This window comes from Heptranchias perlo, chromosome 6 (assembly GCF_035084215.1).
Source record: "Heptranchias perlo isolate sHepPer1 chromosome 6, sHepPer1.hap1, whole genome shotgun sequence".
NCBI classification, from domain to species: Eukaryota; Metazoa; Chordata; class Chondrichthyes; order Hexanchiformes; family Hexanchidae; genus Heptranchias; species Heptranchias perlo.
Genome location: NC_090330.1, coordinates 75,621,431 through 75,644,100, shown reverse-complemented (window position 1 = coordinate 75,644,100; position 22,670 = coordinate 75,621,431). Strand labels below are relative to the sequence as shown.

General features: G+C 51.7%; 1 protein-coding gene across 1 annotated transcript in view; it reads right to left on the bottom strand.

Moving 5' to 3' along the window:
* The window catches only part of LOC137323202 (aspartic and glutamic acid-rich protein-like), a 97,848-nt gene that overhangs the window by 2,929 nt on the left and 72,249 nt on the right, over positions 1-22,670 (bottom strand). The window contains exons 7-14 of the mRNA XM_067986710.1: positions 22,077-22,233; positions 21,544-21,635; positions 20,766-20,972; positions 10,293-10,415; positions 8,043-8,165; positions 6,488-6,626; positions 5,667-5,788; positions 2,031-2,156 (exon numbers count right to left, since the gene is read on the bottom strand). Coding sequence (XP_067842811.1) covers positions 2,031-2,156; positions 5,667-5,788; positions 6,488-6,626; positions 8,043-8,165; positions 10,293-10,415; positions 20,766-20,972; positions 21,544-21,635; positions 22,077-22,233 — 1,089 coding nt within the window. The remainder of the gene's footprint in view (positions 1-2,030; positions 2,157-5,666; positions 5,789-6,487; positions 6,627-8,042; positions 8,166-10,292; positions 10,416-20,765; positions 20,973-21,543; positions 21,636-22,076; positions 22,234-22,670) is intronic.

Sequence of the window (22,670 nt, the reverse complement as noted above, 5' to 3'; positions counted from 1 at the left end):
AGACGTGGCCCCCTCCTCCTCCTCCTCCTCCTCCTCATCATCATCATCATCATCAGATGAGGCCTCCTCCTCATCATCATCATCCTCATTATCAGATGGGGCCTTATCCTCCTCCTCCTCCTCATCATCATCATCAACATCTTCATCATTATCGTCATCAGATGCATCCTCCTCCTCCTCCTCCTCCTCATCATCATCATCATCATCACCAGATGTGGCCTCCCCCTCCTCCTCCTCCTCCTCCTCCTCATCAACATAATCATCATATGGGGCCTCCTCCTCATCATCATCATCGTCATCATCATCATCATCATCAGATGAAGCCTCCTCCTCCTCCTCCTCCTTCGCAGCATCATCACCATCATCATCATCATCAGATGCGGCATCCTCCTCCTCCTCCTCCTCCTCCTCCTCCTCATCATCATCATCATCACCAGATGTGGCCTCCCCCTCCTCCTCCTCCTCCTCATCAACATAATCACCAGATGAGGCCTCCTCCCCCTCCTCCTCCTCATCATCATCCTCATTATCAAATGGGGCCTCCTCCTCCTCCTCCTCCTCCTCATCATCATCATTATCATCATCATATGCAGCCTCTTCCTCCTCCTCCTCATCATCATCTTCATCACATGAGGCCTCCTCCTCCTCCTCATCATCATCAGCAGCTTCATTATCATCATCATCATCAGGTGGGACCTCCTCCTCCTCCTCCTCCTCATCATCATCATCATCAACATCATAATGATCGGATGGGGCCTCCTCCTCATCATCATCCTCCTCCTCCTCATCATCATCATCATTATCAGATGGGGCCAACTCCTCCTCCTCCTCCCCCTCCTCCTCCTCATCATCCTCATCTTCATCAGATGGAGCCTCCTCCTCCTGCTCCTCCTCCTCCTCATCATCATCAGATGTGTCCTCCTCCTCCTCCTCCTCATTGTCATCATTCTCATTATCAGATGGGGCGTCCTCCGCCTCCTCCTCCTCCTCATCATCATCATCAGATGGGTCCTCCTCCTCCTCCTCCTCCTCCTCCTGATCATCATCATCATAAGGGGCATCCTATCCCTCCTCCTACTCATCGTTATCATCATCATCATCATCATCATCCTCAGATGAAGCCTCCTCCTAGTCCTCCTCCAACTCCTTATCATCATCAACATCATTAGATGAGGCCTCCTCCTCCTCCTCCTCCTCATCATCATCATCAGATGAGACCTCCTCCTCCGCCTCCTCCTCATCTTCATCATCCTCATTATCAGATGGGGCCTCCACTTCCTCCTCATCATCATCATCATCATTATCATCAACAGATGCCTCCTCCTCCTCCTCCTCCTCATAATCATCATCATATGGGGCCTCCTACTTCCCTCCTCCTCCTCCTCCTCATCAACACCATCTTCATCATCATCAGATCGGGCCTCCTCCTCCTCCTCCTCATAATCATCATCATCATCAGATGGGGCTTCCTCCTACTCCTCCTCCTCCTCCTCCTCCTCGTCCTCATCATCAGCATCATCATAATCAGATGGGGCCTCCTCCTTCTCCTCCTCCTACTCCTCCTCCTCCTCATCATCATCATCATCATCATCATCAGATGGGGCATCCACCTCCTCCTCATCATCATCATCTTTATCAGATGGGGCCTCCTCCTCCTCCTCCTCCTCCTCATTGTCATTATCCTCATTATCAGATGGGGCCTCCTCCTCCTCCTCCTCATCATCATCATCAGATGTGGCCTGCCCCTCCTCCTCCTCCTGATCATCATCATCATATGGGGCCTCCTACCCCTCCTCCAACTCATCGATATCATCATCATCATCATCATCATACTCAGATGAAGCCTCCTCCTACTCCTCCTCCTCCTCAACATCATCATCATTAGATGAGGCCTCCTCCTCCTTCTCCTCCTCCTCCTCATCATCATCATCAGACGTGGCCCCCTCCTCCTCCTCCTCCTCCTCATCATCATCATCATCATCAGATGAGGCCTCCTCCTCATCATCATCATCCTCATTATCAGATGGGGCCTTATCCTCCTCCTCCTCCTCATCATCATCATCAACATCTTCATCATTATCGTCATCAGATGCATCCTCCTCCTCCTCCTCCTCCTCCTCATCATCATCATCTTCATCAGATGAGGCCTCTTCCTCCTCCTCATCATCATTATCTTCATTATCATCATCATCATCAGGTGTGACTTCCTCCTCCTCCTCCTCCTCCTCCTCCTCATCATCATCATCATCATCAACAACATCAACATCATCGGACGGGGCCTCCTCCTCCGCCTCATCATCATCATCATCGTCATCAGATGGGGACTCCTCCTCCTGCTCCTCCGCCTCATCATCATCATCATCCTCATTATCAGATGGGGCCTCCTCCTCCTCATCATCATCATCAGATGGGTCCTCCTCCTCCTCCTCCTCCTCCTCCTCATCATCATCATCATATGGGGCTTCCTCCTCCTCCTCCTCCTCATCGTCGTCATCATCATCATCATCATCATCAGATGAAGCCTCCTCCTCCTCCGACTCCTTCTCAGCATGATCATCATCATCATCATCAGATGGGTACTCCTCCTCCTCCTCATCATCATCATCATATGGGGCCTCCTCCTCCTCCTCCTCCTCATCGTCATCATCATCATCATCATCAGATGAAGCCTCCTCCTCCTCCTCCTTCTCAGCATCATCACCATCAACACCATCATCATTAGATAGGGCATCCTCCTCCTCCTCCTCCTCCTCATCATCATCATCATCATCACCAGATGTGGCCTCCCCCTCCTCCTCCTCCTCCTCCTCCTCATCAACATAATCATCATATGGGGCCTCCTCCTCATCATCATCATCGTCATCATCATCATCATCATCAGATGAAGCCTCCTCCTCCTCCTCCTCCTTCGCAGCATCATCACCATCATCATCATCATCAGATGCGGCATCCTCCTCCTCCTCCTCCTCCTCCTCCTCCTCCTCCTCATCATCATCATCATCACCAGATGTGGCCTCCCCCTCCTCCTCCTCCTCCTCATCAACATAATCACCAGATGAGGCCTCCTCCCCCTCCTCCTCCTCATCATCATCCTCATTATCAAATGGGGCCTCCTCCTCCTCCTCCTCCTCCTCATCATCATCATTATCATCATCATATGCAGCCTCTTCCTCCTCCTCCTCATCATCATCTTCATCACATGAGGCCTCCTCCTCCTCCTCATCATCATCAGCAGCTTCATTATCATCATCATCATCAGGTGGGACCTCCTCCTCCTCCTCCTCATCATCATCATCATCATCAACATCATAATGATCGGATGGGGCCTCCTCCTCATCATCATCCTCCTCCTCCTCATCATCATCATCATTATCAGATGGGGCCAACTCCTCCTCCTCCTCCCCCTCCTCCTCCTCATCATCCTCATCTTCATCAGATGGAGCCTCCTCCTCCTGCTCCTCCTCCTCCTCATCATCATCAGATGTGTCCTCCTCCTCCTCCTCCTCATTGTCATCATTCTCATTATCAGATGGGGCGTCCTCCGCCTCCTCCTCCTCCTCATCATCATCATCAGATGGGTCCTCCTCCTCCTCCTCCTCCTCCTCCTGATCATCATCATCATAAGGGGCATCCTATCCCTCCTCCTACTCATCGTTATCATCATCATCATCATCATCATCCTCAGATGAAGCCTCCTCCTAGTCCTCCTCCAACTCCTTATCATCATCAACATCATTAGATGAGGCCTCCTCCTCCTCCTCCTCCTCATCATCATCATCAGATGAGGCCTCCTCCTCCGCCTCCTCCTCATCTTCATCATCCTCATTATCAGATGGGGCCTCCACTTCCTCCTCATCATCATCATCATCATTATCATCAACAGATGCCTCCTCCTCCTCATCATCATCATCTTCATCAGATGAGGCCTCCTCCTCCTCCTCGTCCTCCTCCTCATCATCATATTCATTATTATTATAATCAGGTGGGACCTCCTCCTCCTCCTCCTCATCATCATCATCAACATCATCATCATCGGATGGGGCCTCCTCCTCCTCCTCCTCCCCCTCCTCCTCCTCATCATCATCATCTTCATCAGATGAGGACTCCTCCTCCTGCTCCTCCGCCTCATCATCATCATCATCCTCATTATCAGATGGGGCCTGCTCCTCCTCCTCCTCCCCCTCCTCCTCCTCATCATCATCATCTTCATCAGATGAGGACTCCTCCTCCTGCTCCTCCGCCTCATCATCATCATCATCCTCATTATCAGATGGGGCCTCCTCCTCCTCCTCCTCCCCCTCCTCCTCCTCATCATCATCATCTTCATCAGATGAGGACTCCTCCTCCTGCTCCTCCGCCTCATCATCATCATCATCCTCATTATCAGATGGGGCCTGCTCCTCCTCCTCCTCCCCCTCCTCCTCCTCATCATCATCATCTTCATCAGATGAGGACTCCTCCTCCTGCTCCTCCGCCTCATCATCATCATCATCATCATCATCATATGGGGCTTCCTCCTCCTCCTCCTCCTCCTCATCGTCGTTATCATCATCATCATCATCATCATCATCAGTTGAAGCCTCCTCCTCCTCCTACTCCTTCTCAGCATCATCATCACCATCATCATCAGATGGGTCCTCCTCCTCCTCCTTCTCCTCCTCATCATCACCATCATATGGGGCTTCCTCCTCCTCCTCCTGCTCATCGTCATCATCATCATCATCATCAGATGAAGCCTCCTCCTCCTCCTCCTTCTCAGCATCATCATCATCATCATCATCATCATCATCATCATCATCATCATCATCAGATGGGGCATCCCCCTCCTCCTCCTCCTCCTCCTCCTCATCATCATCATCATAATCATCAGATGAGGCCTCCTACTCCTCCTCATCATCATCATTATCTTTCTCATTATCAGATGGGGCCTCCTGCTCCTCCTCCTCCTCATCATCATCATCATCATCATCATCAGATGGGGCATCCCCCTCCTCCTCCTCCTCCTCCTCATCATCATCATAATCATCAGATGAGGCCTCCTACTCCTCCTCCTCATCATCATCATCTTCCTCATTATCAGATGGGGCCTCCCCCTCCTCCTCCTCATCATCATCATCTTCATCAGATGGGGCCTGCTCCTCCTCCTCCTCTTCCTCATCATCATCATATGGGGCTTCCTCCTCCTCCTCCTCCTCCTCATCGTCGTCATCATCATCATCATCATGAGTTGAAGCCTCCTCCTCCTCCTACTCCTTCTCAGCATCATCATCATCATCATCATCATCAGATGGGTCCTCCTCCTCCTCCTTCTCCTCCTCATCATCACCATCATATGGGGCTTCCTCCTCCTCCTCCTCCTCCTCCTCATCGTCATCATCATCATCATCATCATCAGATGAAGCCTCCTCCTCCTCCTCCTTCTCAGCATCATCATCATCATCATCATCATCATCATCATCATCATCATCATCATCATCATCATCATCAGATGGGGCATCCCCCTCCTCCTCCTCCTCCTCCTCCTCCTCATCATCATCATAATCATCAGATGAGGCCTTCTACTCCTCCTCCTCATCATCATCATCTTCCTCATTATCAGATGGGGCCTCCTCCTCCTCCTCCTCATCATCATCATCATTATCATCATCAGATGCAGCCTCCTCCACCTCCTCCTCCTCCTCATCATAATCTTCATCAGATGAGGCCTCCTCCTCATCATCATCATCATCATCTTCATTATCATCATTATTATCAGGTGGGACCTCCTCCTCCTTCTCATCATCATCATCTTCATCATCATCAACATCATAATCATCGGATGGGGCCTCCTCCTCCTCATCCTCCTCCTCCTCATCCTCCTCCTCCTCCTCATCATCATCATCAGATGGGGCCAACTCCTCTTCCTCCTCCTCCTCATCATCTTCATCAAATGGGGCCTCCTCCTCCTGCTCCTCCTCCTCATCATCATCATCACCCTTATTATCAGATGGGGCCTCCTCATTCTCCTCCTCCTCATCATGATCATCAGATGGGTCCTCCTCCTCCTCCTCCACCTCCTCAAAATCATCATCATCATCATATGGAGCCTCCTCCGCCCCCTCCTCCTCATCGTCATCATCATCATCATCAGATGAAGCCTCCTCCTCCTCCTACTCCATCTCAGCATCATCAACATCAGATGGGGCATCGTCCACCTCCTCCTCATCGTCATCATCTTCATCATCATCATCAGATGAAGCCTCCTCCTCCTCCTCCTCCTTCTCAGCATCTTCATCATCATCATCATCATTATATGGAGCCTCCTCATTCTCCTCCTCATCATCATCATCACCATTATCTTCATCATCATCAGATGGGGCCTCCTCCTCCTCCTACTCCTCCTCCTCCTCCTCCTCATCATCATCATCATCATCAGATGGGGCCTCCTCCTCCTCCTCATCATCATCATCTTCATCAAATGGGTACTCCTCCTCCTCCTCCTCCTCACCCTCATCATCATCATCGTCATCATCAGATGGGGCCTCATCCTCCTCCTCCTCCTCCTCCTCAACATCATCATTATTAGATGGGTCCTCCACCTCCTCATCATCATCATCATCATATGGGGCCTCCTCCTCCACCTCCTCCTCATCGTCATCATCATCATCATCATCATCATCCTCATCATCATTAGATGAAGCCTCCTCCTCCTTGTCCTCCTTCTCATTATCATCATCATCGGATGGGGCATCCTCCTCCTCCTCCTCCCCCTACTCCTCCTCATCATCATCATCAGATGGGGCCTCCTCATCCTCCTCTTCCTCCTCATCATCATCATCCTCATTATCAGATGGGGCCTCCACCTCCTTCTCCTCCTCCTCCTCATCATCATCATCAGATGTGGCCTCCTCCACCTCCTCCTCCTCCTCCTCCTCATCATCATCATCAGATGCGGCCTCCACCTCCTCCTCCTCCTCATCATCATCATCATCAGATGGGGCCTCCTCCTCCTCGTCCTCATCATCATCATCATCATCAACTTCATCATCATCGAATGAGGCCTTCTACTCCTCATCCTCCTCCTCCTCCTCCATTTCATCTTCATCAGATGGGGCCTCCTCCCCCTCCTCCTCCTCCTCCTCCTCATCATCATCATCATATGGGGCCTCCTCCTCCTCCTCCTCCTCCTCCTCCTCATCATCAACATCAGATGGGGCCTCCTCCTCCTCCTCCTCCTCCTCATCATCATCATTATTAGATGGGGCCTCCTCCTCCACCTCCTCCTCATCGTCCTCATCATCATCATCATCATCAACTTCATCATCATCGAATGGGGCCTTCTACTCCTCATCCTCCTCCTCCTCCTCCATCTCATCTTCATCAGATGGGGCCTCCTCCCCCTCCTCCTCCTCCTCCTCCTCCTCCTCATCATCATCATCATCAGATGGGGCCTCCTCCTCCTCCTCCTCCTCCTCCTCATCATCATCATCAGATGGGGCCTCCTCCTCCTCATCATCATCATCATCATCATCATCAACATCATCATCATCAGATGGGGCCTCCTCCTCCTCCTCGTCCTCATCATCATCATCATCATCAACTTCATCATCATCGAATGGGGCCTTCTACTCCTCATCCTCCTCCTCCTCCTCCATCTCATCATCATCAGATGGGGCCTCCTCATCCTCCTCCTCCTCCTCCTCATCATCATCATCATATGGGGCCTCCTCCTCCACCTCCTCATCATCGTCATCATCATCATCATCATGATCATCATCAGATGAAGCCTCCTCCTCCTTGTCCTCCTTCTCTTCATCATCATCATCAGATGGGGCATCCTCCTCCTCCTCCTCCCCCTCCTCCTCATCATCATCATCATCAGATGTGGCCTCCTCCTTCTCCTGCTCCTCCTCCTCCTCTTCATCATCATCAGATGAGGCCACATCCTCCTCCTCTTCCTCATCATCATCCTCATCCTCATTATCAGATGGGACCTCCACCTCCTCCTCCTCCTCCTCCTCCTCATCATCATCATCATCCTCATCCTCATTATCAGATGGGACCTCCACCTCCTCCTCCTCCTCCACCTCCTCCTCATCATCATAATCAGATGAGGCCTGCAGCTCCTCCTTTTCCTCCTCATCATCATCATCCTCATTATCAGATGGGGCCTCCACCTCCTCTTCCTCCTCATCATCATCATCATGATCATCATCATCAGATGTGGCCTCCTCCTCCTCCTCCTCCTCCTCATCATCATCATCAGATGAGGCCTACAGCTCCACCTCCTCCTCCTCCTCCTCCTCCTCATCATCATCATCAGATGCGGCCTCCACCTCCTCCTCCTCATCATCATCATCACCATCAGATGGGGCCTCCTCCTCCTCATCATCATCATCATCAACATCATCATCATCAGATGGGGCCTACTCCTCCTCCTCGTCCTCATCATCATCATCATCATCATCAACTTCATCATCATCGAATGGGGTCTTCTACTCCTCATCCTCCTCCTCCTCCTCCACTTCTTCATCATCAGATGGGGCCTCCTCCCCCTCCTCCACCTCCTCCTCATCATCATCAGATGGGGCCTCCTCCTCCTCCTCCTCCTCCTCCTCCTCATCATCATCATCAGATGGGGCCTCCTCATCCTCCCCCTCATCATCATCATCATCATCATCATCATCAGATGGGGCCTCCTCATCCTCCGCCTCATCATCATCATCATCATCAATATCATCATCATCAAATGGGGCCTCCCCCTCCTCCTCCTTCTCCTCCTCCTCATCATCTTCATCATCAGATGAGGCCTACACCTCCTCCTGCACCTCCTCCTCCTCTTCATCATCATCATCTTCATCGGATGTGGCCTCCACCTCCTCCTCCTCCTCATCATCATCATCATCATCAACATCATCATCATCGGATGGGACCTCCTCCTCCTCCACCTCTTCCTCCTCCTCATCATCATCATCAACATCATCATCATCGGCTGGGGCCTCCTCCTCCTCATCCTCCTCCTCCTCCTCATCATCATCAACATCAGATGGGGCCTTCTCCTCCTCCTCCCCCTCCTCCTCCTCCTCCTCATCATCATCACATGGGGCCTCCTCCTCCTCCTCCTCCTGCTCATAATCATCATCATATGGGGCCTCCTCCTTCTCCTCCTCCTCCTACTCATCATCATCATCATCAGATCGGGCCTCCTCCTCCTCCTCCTCCTCCTCCTCATCATCATCATCAGATGGGGCCTCCTCCTCCTCCTCCTCCTCCTCCTGATAATCATCAGCATATGGGGCCTCCTCCTTCTCCTCCTCCTCCTCATCATCAACATCATTTTCATCATCATCAGATCGGGCCTCCTACTCCTCCTCCTCATCATCATCATCAAATGGTGCTTCTTCCTACTCCTCCTCTACCCCCTCCTCCTCATCATCATCATCAGATGGGGCCTCCTCCTCCTCCTCCTCCTCCTCATCATCATTATTAGATGGGTCCTCCTCCTCCTCCTCATCATCATCATCATATGGGGCCTCCTCCTCCACCTCCTCCTCATCGTCCTCATCATCATCATCATCATCAACTTCATCATCATCGAATGGGGCCTTCTACTCCTCATCCTCCTCCTCCTCCTCCATCTCATCTTCATCAGATGGGGCCTCCTCCCCCTCCTCCTCCTCCTCCTCCTCCTCCTCATCATCATCATCATCAGATGGGGCCTCCTCCTCCTCCTCCTCCTCATCATCATCATCATCATCAGATGGGGCCTCCTCCTCCTCCTCGTCCTCATCATCATCATCATCATCAACTTCATCATCATCGAATGGGGCCTTCTACTCCTCATCCTCCTCCTCCTCCTCCATCTCATCATCATCAGATGGGGCCTCCTCCTCCTCCTCCTCCTCCTCATCATCATCAGATGGGGCCTCCTCATCCTCCTCCTCCTCCTCCTCCTCATCATCATCATATGGGGCCTCCTCCTCCACCTCCTCCTCATCGTCATCATCATCATCATCATGATCATCATCAGATGAAGCCTCCTCCTCCTTGTCCTCCTTCTCTTCATCATCATCATCAGATGGGGCATCCTCCTCCTCCTCCTCCCCCTCCTCCTCATCATCATCATCATCAGATGTGGCCTCCTCCTTCTCCTGCTCCTCCTCCTCCTCTTCATCATCATCAGATGAGGCCACATCCTCCTCCTCTTCCTCATCATCATCCTCATCCTCATTATCAGATGGGACCTCCACCTCCTCCTCCTCCTCCTCCTCATCATCATCATCATCATCCTCATCCTCATTATCAGATGGGACCTCCACCTCCTCCTCCTCCTCCACCTCCTCCTCATCATCATAATCAGATGAGGCCTGCAGCTCCTCCTTTTCCTCCTCATCATCATCATCCTCATTATCAGATGGGGCCTCCACCTCCTCTTCCTCCTCATCATCATCATCATGATCATCATCATCAGATGTGGCCTCCTCCTCCTCCTCCTCCTCCTCCTCATCATCATCATCAGATGAGGCCTACAGCTCCACCTCCTCCTCCTCCTCCTCCTCCTCCTCATCATCATCAGATGCGGCCTCCACCTCCTCCTCCTCCTCATCATCATCACCATCAGATGGGGCCTCCTCCTCATCATCATCATCATCATCAACATCATCATCATCATCAGATGGGGCCTACTCCTCCTCCTCGTCCTCATCATCATCATCATCATCATCAACTTCATCATCATCGAATGGGGTCTTCTACTCCTCATCCTCCTCCTCCTCCTCCACTTCTTCATCATCAGATGGGGCCTCCTCCCCGTCCTCCTCCTCCTCCTCATCATCATCAGATGGGGCCTCCTCCTCCTCCTCCTCCTCCTCATCATCATCATCATCATCAGATGGGGCCTCGTCATCCTCCCCCTCATCATCATCATCATCATCATCATCATCAGATGGGGCCTCCTCATCCTCCGCCTCATCATCATCATCATCATCAATATCATCATCATCAAATGGGGCCTCCCCCTCCTCCTCCTTCTCCTCCTCCTCATCATCTTCATCATCAGATGAGGCCTACACCTCCTCCTGCACCTCCTCCTCCTCTTCATCATCATCATCTTCATCGGATGTGGCCTCCACCTCCTCCTCCTCCTCATCATCATCATCATCATCAACATCATCATCATCGGATGGGACCTCCTCCTCCTCCACCTCTTCCTCCTCATCATCATCATCATCAACATCATCATCATCGGCTGGGGCCTCCTCCTCCTCATCCTCCTCCTCCTCATCATCATCATCAACATCAGATGGGGCCTTCTCCTCCTCCTCCTCCCCCTCCTCCTCCTCCTCCTCATCATCATCACATGGGGCCTCCTCCTCCTCCTCCTCCTGCTCATAATCATCATCATATGGGGCCTCCTCCTTCTCCTCCTCCTCCTACTCATCATCATCATCATCAGATCGGGCCTCCTCCTCCTCCTCCTCCTCCTCATCATCATCATCAGATGGGGCCTCCTCCTCCTCCTCCTCCTCCTCCTGATAATCATCAGCATATGGGGCCTCCTCCTTCTCCTCCTCCTCCTCATCATCAACATCATTTTCATCATCATCAGATCGGGCCTCCTCCTCCTCCTCATCATCATCATCATCAAATGGTGCTTCTTCCTACTCCTCCTCTACCCCCTCCTCCTCATCATCATCATCAGATGGGGCCTCCTCCTCCTCCTCCTCCTCCTCCTCATTGTCATTATCCTCATTATCAGATGGGGCCTCCTCCTCATCATCATCATCATGATTAGATGGGTCCTCCTCCTCCACCTCCTCCTCATCGTCATCATCATCATCATCATCAGATGAAGCCTCCTCCTCCTTGTCCTCCTTCTCATCATCATCATCATCATCAGATGGGGCATGCTCCTCCTCCTCCTCCTCCTCCTCATCATCATCATCATCATCAGATGCGGCCTCCTCCTTCTCCTCCTCCTCCTCATCATCATCATCAGATGAGGCCACCTCCTCCTCCTCTTCCTCCTCATCATCATCATCCTCATTATCAGATGGGGCCTCCTCCTCCTCCTCCTCATCATCATCATCATCATCATCATCATCATCATCAAATGCGGCCTCCTCCTCCTCCTCATCATCATCATCATCAGATGAGGCCTACTCCTCCTCCTCCACGTCCTCCTCCTCCTCCTCCTCCTCCTCCTCCTTCTCCTCATTATCATCAGATCTGGCTTCCTCCTCCTCCTCCTCATCAACATCATCATCATCATCAGATGGGGCATCCTCCTCCTCCTCATCATCATCATCATCAACTTCATCATCATCGGATGGGGCCTTCTACTCATCCTCCTCCTCCTCCTCCTCATCATCATCATCATCAACTTCATCATCATCAGATGGGGCCTCCTCCCCCTCCTCCTCCTCCTCCTAATCATCATCAGATGGGGCCTCCTCCTCCTCCTCGTCATCATCATCATCAGATGGGGCCTCCTCATCCTCCCCCTCATCATCATCATTATCATCATCATCATCATCAGATGAGGCCACCTCCTCCTCCTCTTCCTCATCATCATCATCATCCTCATTATCAGATGGGGCCTCCACCTCCTCCTCCTCCTCCTCCTCCTCATCATCATCATCATCATCAGATGTGGCCTCCTCCTCCTCCTCATCATCATCATCATCATCAGATGAGGCCTACAGCTCCACCTCCTCCTCCTCCTCCTCATCATCATCATCAGATGGAGCCTCCTCCTCCTCATCACCATCATCATCAACATCATCATCATCAGATGGAGCCTCCTCCTCCTCCTCCTCCTCATTAACATCATCATCATCATCAGATGGGGCATCCTCCTCCTCCTCCTCCTCCTCATCATCATCATCATCAGATGGGGCCTCCTCCCCCTCCTCCTCCTCCTCCTCATCATCATCAGATGGGGCTTCCTCCTCCTCCTCGTCATCATCATCATCAGATGTGGCCTCCTTATCCTCCCCATCATCATCATCATCATCATCATCATCATCATCATCATCATCAGATGGGGCCTCCTCATCCTCCCCCTCATCATCATCATTATCATCATCATCATCATCAGATGAGGCCACCTCCTCCTCCTCTTCCTCATCATCATCATCATCCTCATTATCAGATGGGGCCTGCTCCTCCTCCTCCTCCTCCTCCTCCTCCTCCTCCTCCTCATCATCATCATATGGGGCTTCCTCCTCCTCCTCCTCCTCCTCCTCATCGTCGTCATCATCATCATCATCATCATCAGTTGAAGCCTCCTCCTCCTCCTACTCCTTCTCAGCATCATCATCATCATCATCATCATCATCATCAGATGGGTCCTCCTCCTCCTCCTTCTCCTCCTCATCATCACCATCATATGGGGCTTCCTCCTCCTCCTCCTCCTCCTCCTCCTCCTCATCATCATCATCATCATCATCATCTTCCTCATTATCAGATGGGGCCTTCTCCTCCTCCTTCTCCTCCTCATCATCATCATCGTCATCATCATCATCAGATGGGGCATCCCCCTCCTCCTCTTCCTCCTCCTCCTCATCATCATCATAATCATCAGATGAGGCCTCCTACTCCTCCTCCTCATCATCATCATCTTCCTCATTATCAGATGGGGCCTCCCCCTCCTTCTCCTCATCATCATCATCTTCATCAGATGGGGACTCCTCCTCCTGCTCCTCCGCCTCATCATCATCATCATCCTCATTATCAGATGGGGCCTGCTCCTCCTCCTCCTCCTCATCATCATCATCATATGGGGCTTCCTCCTCCTCCTCATCGTCGTCATCATCATCATCATCATGAGTTGAAGCCTCCTCCTCCTCCTACTCCTTCTCAGCATCATCAGCATCATCATTAGCATCAGATGGGTCCTCCTCCTCCTCCTTCTCCTCCTCATCATCACCATCATATGGGGCTTCCTCCTCCTCCTCCTCCTCCTCCTCATCATCATCATCATCATCATCATCATCTTCCTCATTATCAGATGGGGCCTTCTCCTCCTCCTCCTCCTCCTCCTCATCATCATCATCATCATCATCATCAGATGGGGCATCCCCCTCCTCCTCTTCCTCCTCCTCCTCATCATCATCATAATCATCAGATGAGGCCTCCTACTCCTCCTCCTCATCATCATCATCTTCCTCATTATCAGATGGGGCCTCCCCCTCCTTCTCCTCATCATCATCATCTTCATCAGATGGGGACTCCTCCTCCTGCTCCTCCGCCTCATCATCATCATCATCCTCATTATCAGATGGGGCCTGCTCCTCCTCCTCCTCATCATCATCATCATCATATGGGGCTTCCTCCTCCTCCTCATCGTCGTCATCATCATCATCATCATGAGTTGAAGCCTCCTCCTCCTCCTACTCCTTCTCAGCATCATCAGCATCATCATCATCATCAGATGGGACCTCCTCCTCCTCCTTCTCCTCCTCATCATCACCATCATATGGGGCTTCCTCCTCCTCCTCCACCTCCTCCTCATCGTCATCATCATCATCATCATCAGATGAAGCCTCCTCCTCCTTATCCTTCTCATCATCATCATCATCATCATCATCATCATCATCATCATCATCATCAGATGGAGCCTCCTCCTCATCATCATCATCATCATCAACATCATCATCATCAGATGGGGCCTCCTCCTCCTCCTCCTCCTCATCAACATAATCATCATCATCAGAAGGGGCATCCTCCTCCTCCTCCTCCTCCTCTTCATCATCATCATCAACTTCATCATCATCGGATGGGGCCTTCTACTCATCCTCCTCCTCCTCCTCCTCCTCCTCATCATCATCATCAGATGTGGCCTCCTCCTCCTCCTCCTCCTCCTCCTCCTCCTTCTCCTCATTATCATCAGATCTGGCTTCCTCCTCCTCCTCCTCATCAACATCATTATCATCATCAGATTGGGCCTCCTCCTCCTCCTCGTCATCATCATCATCAGATGGGGCCTCCTCATCCTCCCCATCATCATCATGATCATCATCATCATCATCAGATGGGGCCTCCTCATCCTCCCCCTCATCATCATCATTATCATCATCATCATCATCAGATGAGGCCACCTCCTCCTCCTCTTCCTCATCATCATCATCATATGGGGCTTCCTCCTCCTCCTCCTCCTACTCATCGTCGTCATCATCATCATCATCATCATCAGTTGAAGCCTTCTCCTCCTCCTACTCCTTCTCAGCATCATCATCATATGGGGCTTCCTCCTCCTCCTCCTTCTCCTCATCGTCGTCATCATCATCATCATCATCATCAGTGGAAGCCTCCTCCTCCTCCTACTACTTCTCAGCATCATCATCATCATCATCATCATCATCAGATGGGTCCTCCTCCTCCTCCTTCTCCTCCTCATCATCACCATCATATGGGGCTTCCTGCTCCTCCTCCTCCTCCTCCTCATCATCATCAACATCATCATCATCATCTTCCTCATTATCAGATGGGGCCTCCTCCTCCTCCTCCTCCTCCTCATCATCATCATCATCATCATCATCATCAGATGGGGCATCCCCCTCCTCCTCTTCCTCCTCCTCCTCATCATCATCATAATCATCAGATGAGGCCTCCTACTCCTCATCATCATCTTCCTCATTATCAGATGGGGCCTCCCCCTCCTCCTCCTCATCATCATCATCTTCATCAGATGGGGACTCCTCCTCCTGCTCCTCCGCCTCATCATCATCATCATCCTCATTATCAGATGGGGCCTGCTCCTCCTCCTCCTCCTCCTCATCATCATCATATGGGGCTTCCTCCTCCTCCTCCTCCTCCTCATCGTCGTCATCATCATCATCATCATCATCAGTTGAAGCCTCCTCCTCCTCCTACTCCTCCTCCTCCTCATCATCATCATCATCATTATCATCAGATGGGGCCTCCACCTCCTCCTCATCATCATCATCTTCATCAAATGGGTACTCCTCCTCCTCCTCCTCCTCCTCTTCATCATCATCATCATCACATGAGGCCTCCTGCTCCTCCTCCTCATCATCGTCATCATCAGATGGGGCCTCCTCCTCCTCCTCCTCCTCCTCCTCATCATCATCATCATATGGGGCCTCCTCCTCCACCTCCTCCTCATCGTCATCATCATCATCATCATCATCATCAGATGAAGCCTCCTCCTCCTTGTCCTCCTTCTCATCATCATCATCATCGGATGGGGCATCCTCCTCCTCCTCGTCCCCCTCCTCCTCATCATCATCATCATCAGATGGGGCCTCCTCCTCATCATCATCATCATCATCAACATCATCATCATCAGATGGGGCTTCCTCCTCCTCCTCGTCCTCATCATCATCATCATCATCAACTTCATCTTCATCGAATGGCGCCTTCTACTCCTCATCCTCCTCCTCCTCCTCCATCTCATCATCATCAGAAGGGGCCTCCTCCCCCTCCTCCTCCTCCTCCTCCTCCTCCTCATCATCATCATCATCAGATGGGGCCTCCTCCTCCTCCTCATCATCAGATGGGGCCTCCTCATCCTCCCCCTCATCATCATCATCATGCTCATTATCAGATGGGGCATCCTCCTCCACCTCCTCCTCATCGTCATCATCATCATCATCATGATCATTATCAGATGAAGCCTCCTCCTCCTTGTCCTCCTTCTCTTCATCATCATCATCAGATGGGGCATCCTCCTCCTCCTCCTCCCCCTCCTCCTCCTCATCATCATCATCAGATGCGGCCTCCTCCTCCTCCTCCTCCTCCTCATCATCATTATTAGATGGGTCCTCCTCCTCCTCATCATCATCATCATCATATGGGGCCTCCTCCTCCACCTCCTCCTCCTCCTCCTCCTCCTCCTCATCATCATCATCATCATCAACATCATCATCAGAAGCCTCCTCCTCCTTGTCCTCCTTCTCATCATCATCATCATCGGATGGGGCATCCTCCTCCTCCTCCTCCCCCTCCTCCTCATCATCATCATCATCAGATGGGGCCTCCTCATCCTCCTCCTCCTCCTCATCATCATCAGATGAGGCCACCTCCTCCTCCTCTTCCTCCTCATCATCATCATCCTCATTATCAGATGGGGCCTCCACCTCCTTCTCCTCCTCCTCCTCATCATCATCATCAGATTTGGCCTCCTCCACCTCCTCCTCCTCCTCCTCCTCCTCATCATCATCATCAGATGCGGCCTCCACCTCCTCCTCCTCCTCCTCCTCATCATCATCAGATGGGGTCTCCTCCTCCTCATCATCATCATCATCAACATCATCATCATCAGATGGGGCCTCCTCCTCCTCCTCGTCCTCATCATCATCATCATCATCATCAACTTCATCATCATCGAATGGGGCCTTCTACTCCTCATCCTCCTCCTCCTCCTCCATCTCATCATCATCAGATGGGGCCTCCTCCCCCTCCTCCTCCTCATCATCATCATCAGATGGGGCCTCCTCCTCCTCCTCCTCCTCCTCATCATCATCATCAGATGGGGCCTCCTCATCCTCCCCCTCATCATCATCATCATATGGGGCCTCCTCCTCCACCTCCTCCTTATCGTCATCATCATCATCATCATGATCATCATCAGATGAAGCCTCCTCCTCCTTGTCCTCCTTCTCATCATCATCATCATCAGATGGGGCATCCTCCTCCTCCTCCTCCCCCTCCTCCTCCTCATCATCATCATCAGATGTGGCCTCCTCCTGCTCCTCCTCATCCTCCTCCTCTTCATCATCATCAGATGAGGCCACATCCTCCTCCTCTTCCTCATCATCATCCTCATCCTCATTATCAGATGGGGCCTCCACCTCCTCCTCCTCCTCCTCCTCATCATCATCATCATCAGATGTGGCCTCCTCCTCCTCCTCCTCCTCCTCATCATCATCATCAGATGAGGCCTGCAGCTCCTCCTCTTCCTCATCATCATCATCATCATCATTATCAGATGGGGCCTCCACCTCCTCCTCATCATCATCATCATCATCATCAGATGTGGCCTCCTCCTCCTCCTCCTCCTCCTCATCATCATCATCAGATGAGGCCTACAGCTCATCCTCCTCCTCCTCCTCCTCAGCATCATCATCATCAGATGCGGCCTCCGCCTCCTGCTCCTCATCATCATCATCATCATCATCATCAGATGGGGCCTCCTCCTCCTCATCATCATCATCATCAATATCATCATCATCAGATGGGGCCTCCTCCTCCTCCTCATCATCATCATCATCATCAGATGGAGCCTCCTCCTCCTCCTCCTCCTCATCATCATCATCATCATCAGATGGGGCCTCCTCCTCCTCCTCATCATCATCAGATGGGGCCTCCTCATCCTCCCCCTCATCATCATCATCATGCTCATTATCAGATGGGGCCTCCTTCTCCTCATCATCATCATCATCATCATTATCATCAACAGATGCCTCCTCCTCCTCATCATCATGATCTTCATCAAATGGTGCTTCTTCCTACTCCTCCTCTACCCCCTCCTCCTCATCATCATCATCAGATGGGGCCTCCTCCTCCTCCTCCTCCTCCACCTCATTGTCATTATCCTCATTATCAGATGGGGCCTCCTCCTCATCATCATCATCATGATTAGATGGGTCCTCCTCCTCCTCCTCCTCCTCCTCATCATCATCATCATCATCATGATAATCATCAGATGAAGCCTCCTCCTCCTTGTCCTCCTTCTCTTCATCATCATCATCAGATGGGGCATCCTCCTCCTCCTCCTCCCCCTCCTCCTCCTCATCATCATCATCAGATGCGGCCTCCTCCTCCTCCTCCTCCTCCTCCTCCTCATCATCATTATTAGATGGGTCCTCCTCCTCCTCCTCATCATCATCATCATAAGGGACCTCCTCCTACACCTCCTCCTCCTCCTCCTCCTCCTCATCATCATCATCATCATCATCATCATCAGAAGCCTCCTCCTCCTTGTCCTCATTCTCATCATCATCATCATCATCGGATGAGGCCTCCTCCTCCTCCTCCTCCCCCTCCTCCTCATCATCATCATCATCAGATGAGGCCACCTCCTCCTCCTCTTCCTCATCATCATCATCATCCTCATTATCAGATGGGGCCTCCACCTCCTTCTCCTCGTCCTCCTCATCATCATCATCATCATCAACTTCATCATCATCGAATGGGGCCTTCTACTCCTCATCCTCCTCCTCCTCCTCCATCTCATCATCATCAGATGGGGCCTCCTCCCCCTCCTCCTCCTCCTCATCATCATCAGATGGGGCCTCCTCATCCTCCCCCTCATCATCATCATCATGCTCATTATCAGATCGGGCCTCCTCCTCCTCCTCCTCCTCATCATCATCATATGGGGCCTCCTCCTCCACCTCCTCCTTATCGCCATCATCATCATCATCATCATGATCATCATCAGATGAAGCCTCCTCCTCCTTGTCCTCCTTCTCATCATCATCATCATCAGATGGGGCATCCTCCTCCTCCTCCTCCCCCTCCTCCTCATCATCATCATCATCATCAGATGTGGCCTCCTCCTTCTCCTCCTCATCCTCCTCCTCTTCTTCATCATCAGATGAGGCCACATCCTCCTCCTCTTCCTCATCATCATCCTCATCCTCATTATCAGATGGGGCCTCCACCTCCTCCTCCTCCTCCTCCTCATCATCATCATCATCAGATGTGGCCTCCTCCTCCTCCTCCTCCTCATCATCATCATCATCAGATGAGGCCTGCAGCTCCTCCTCTTCCTCATCATCATCATCATCCTCATTATCAGATGGGGCCTCCACCTCCTCATCATCATCATCATCATCATCATCAGATGAGGCCTACAGCTCCACCTCCTCCACCTCCTCCTCCTCATCATCATCATCAGATGCGGCCTCCGCCTCCTGCTACTCATCATCATCATCATCATCATTAGATGGGGCCTCCTCCTCCTCATCATCATCATCATCATCATCAGATGGGGCCTCCTCCTCCTCCTCCTCCTCATCATCATCATCATCAGATGGGGCCTCCTCATCCTCCCCCTCATCATCATCATCATCATCATCATCATCATCATCGGATGGGGCCTCCTCATCCTCGGCCTCATCATCATCATCATCATCATCAATATCATCATCATCAAATGGGGCCTCCCCCTCCTCCTCCTTCTCCTCCTCCTCATCATCTTCATCATCAGATTAGGCCTGCACCTCCTCCTGCACCTCCTCCTCCTGCACCTCCTCCTCCTCCTCCTCATCATCATCTTCATCAGATGCGGCCTACACCTCCTCCTCCTCCTCCTCATCATCATGATCATCATCAGGTGGGGCCTCCTCCTCCTCCTCCTCATCATCATCATCATCAACATCATCATCATCGGCTGGGGCCTCCTCCTCCTCATCCTCCTCCACCTCCTCATCATCATCAACATCAGATGGGGCCTTCTCCTCCTCCTCCTCCCCCTCCTCCTCCTCCTCCTCATCATCATCATCACATGGGGCCTCCTCCTCCTCCTCCTCCTGCTCATAATCATCATCATATGGGGCCTCCTCCTTCTCCTCCTCCTCATCATCATCATCATCAGATCGGGCCTCCTCCTCCTCCTCCTCCTCCTCATCATCATCATCATCATCAGATGGGGCCTCCTTCTCCTCCTCCTCCTGATAATCATCAGCATATGGGGCCTCCTCCTTCTCCTCCTCCTCCTCATCATCAACATCATTTTCATCATCATCAGATCGGGCCTCCTCCTCCTCCTCATCATCATCATCATCAAATGGTGCTTCTCCCTACTCCTCCTCTACCTCCTCCTCCTCCTCCTCATCATCATCATCAGATGGGGCCTCCAACTCCTCCTCATTATCATCATCTTCATCAGATTGGGCCTCCTCCTCCTCCTCCTCCTCCTCATCATCATCATCATCATGCTCATTATCAGATGGTGCCTCCTCCTCCTCATCATCATCATGATTAGATGGGTCCTCCTCCTCCTCATCATCATCATATGGGGCCTCCTCCTCCACCTCCTCCTCATCGTCATCATCATCATCATCATCAGATGAAGCCTGCTCCTCCTTGTCCTCCTTCTCATCATCATCATCATCATCAGATGGGGCATGCTCCTCCTCCTCCTCCCCCTCATCATCATCATCAGATGCGGCCTCCTCCTTCTCCTCCTCCTCCTCCTCCTCATCATCATCATCATCAGATGAGGCCACCTCCTCCTCCTCTTCCTCCTCATCATCATCATCCTCATTATCAGATGGGGCCCCCTCCTCCTCCTCATCATCATCATTATCATCATCATCATCATCAAATGCGGCCTCCTCCTCCTCCTCCTCATCATCATCATCAGATGAGGCCTACTCCTCTTCCTCCACCTCCTCCTCCTCCTCCTCCTCATCATCATCATCAGATGCGGCCTCCACCTCCTCCTCCTCCTCATCATTATCATCAGATGGGGCCTCCTCCTCCTCCTCCTCCGAATCATCATCATCATCATCATCAACATCATCATCATCGGATGGGGCCTCCTCCTCCTCCTTCTCCTCATTATCATCAGATCTGGCTTCCTCCTCCTACCTCCTCATCATCATCATCATCATCATCATCAGATGGGGCATCCTCCTCCTCCTCCTCCTCCTCCTCCTCATCATCATCATCATCATCATCAACTTCATCATCATCGGATGGGGCCTTCTACTCATCCTCCTCCTCCTCCTCCTCCTCCTCCTCCTGCTCATCATCAGATGGGGCCTCCTCTCCCTCCTCCTCCACCTCCTGTTCATCATCAGATGGGGCCTCCTCCTCCTCCTCTTCATCATCATCATCAGATGGGGCCTCCTCATCCTCCCCCTCATCATCATCAACATCATCATCATCATCATCAGATGGGGCCTCCTCATCCTCCCCCTCATCATCATCATTATCATCATCATCATCATCAGTTGGGGCGTCCTCCTCCTCCTCCTCCTCATCATCATCATCATCAACATCATCATCATCAAATGGGGCCTCCCCCTCCTCCTCCTTCTCCTCCTCATCATCATCATCAGGTGGGGCTTCCTCCTCCTCCTACTCCTCCTCCTCCTCCTCCTCATCATCATCAGATGGGCCCTCCTCCTCATCATGATCATCATCATCAGATGGGGCCTCCTCCTCCTCCGCCTTATCATCATCATAATCTTCATCATCATCATCAGATGGGGCCTTCTCCTCCTCCGCTTTATCATCGTCATTATTTTCATCATCATCATCAGTTGGGGCCTCCACCTCTTCATCATCATCATCATCATCAACATCATCATCATCAGATGGGGCCTCCTCCTCCTCCTCCCCCTCCTCCTCCTCCTCCTCATCATCATCATCAGATGCGGCCTCCTCCTTCTCCTCCTCCTCATCATCATCATCAACATCATCATCATCAAATGGGGCCTCCCCTTCCTCCTCCTTCTCCTCCTCCTCATTATCATCATCATCATCAGATGGGGCCTCCTCCTCCTCCTCCTCATCATCATCATCATCAGATGTGTCCTCCTCCTTCTCCTCCTCCTCCTCATCATCATCATCATCTTCTTCAGATGGGGCCTCCTTCTCCTCCTTCTCCTCATCATCATCATCAGATGGGGCCTCCTCCTCCTCCTCCTCATCATCATCATCATCATCAGATGGGGCCTCCTGCTCCTCCTCCTCATCACCACCATTATCAT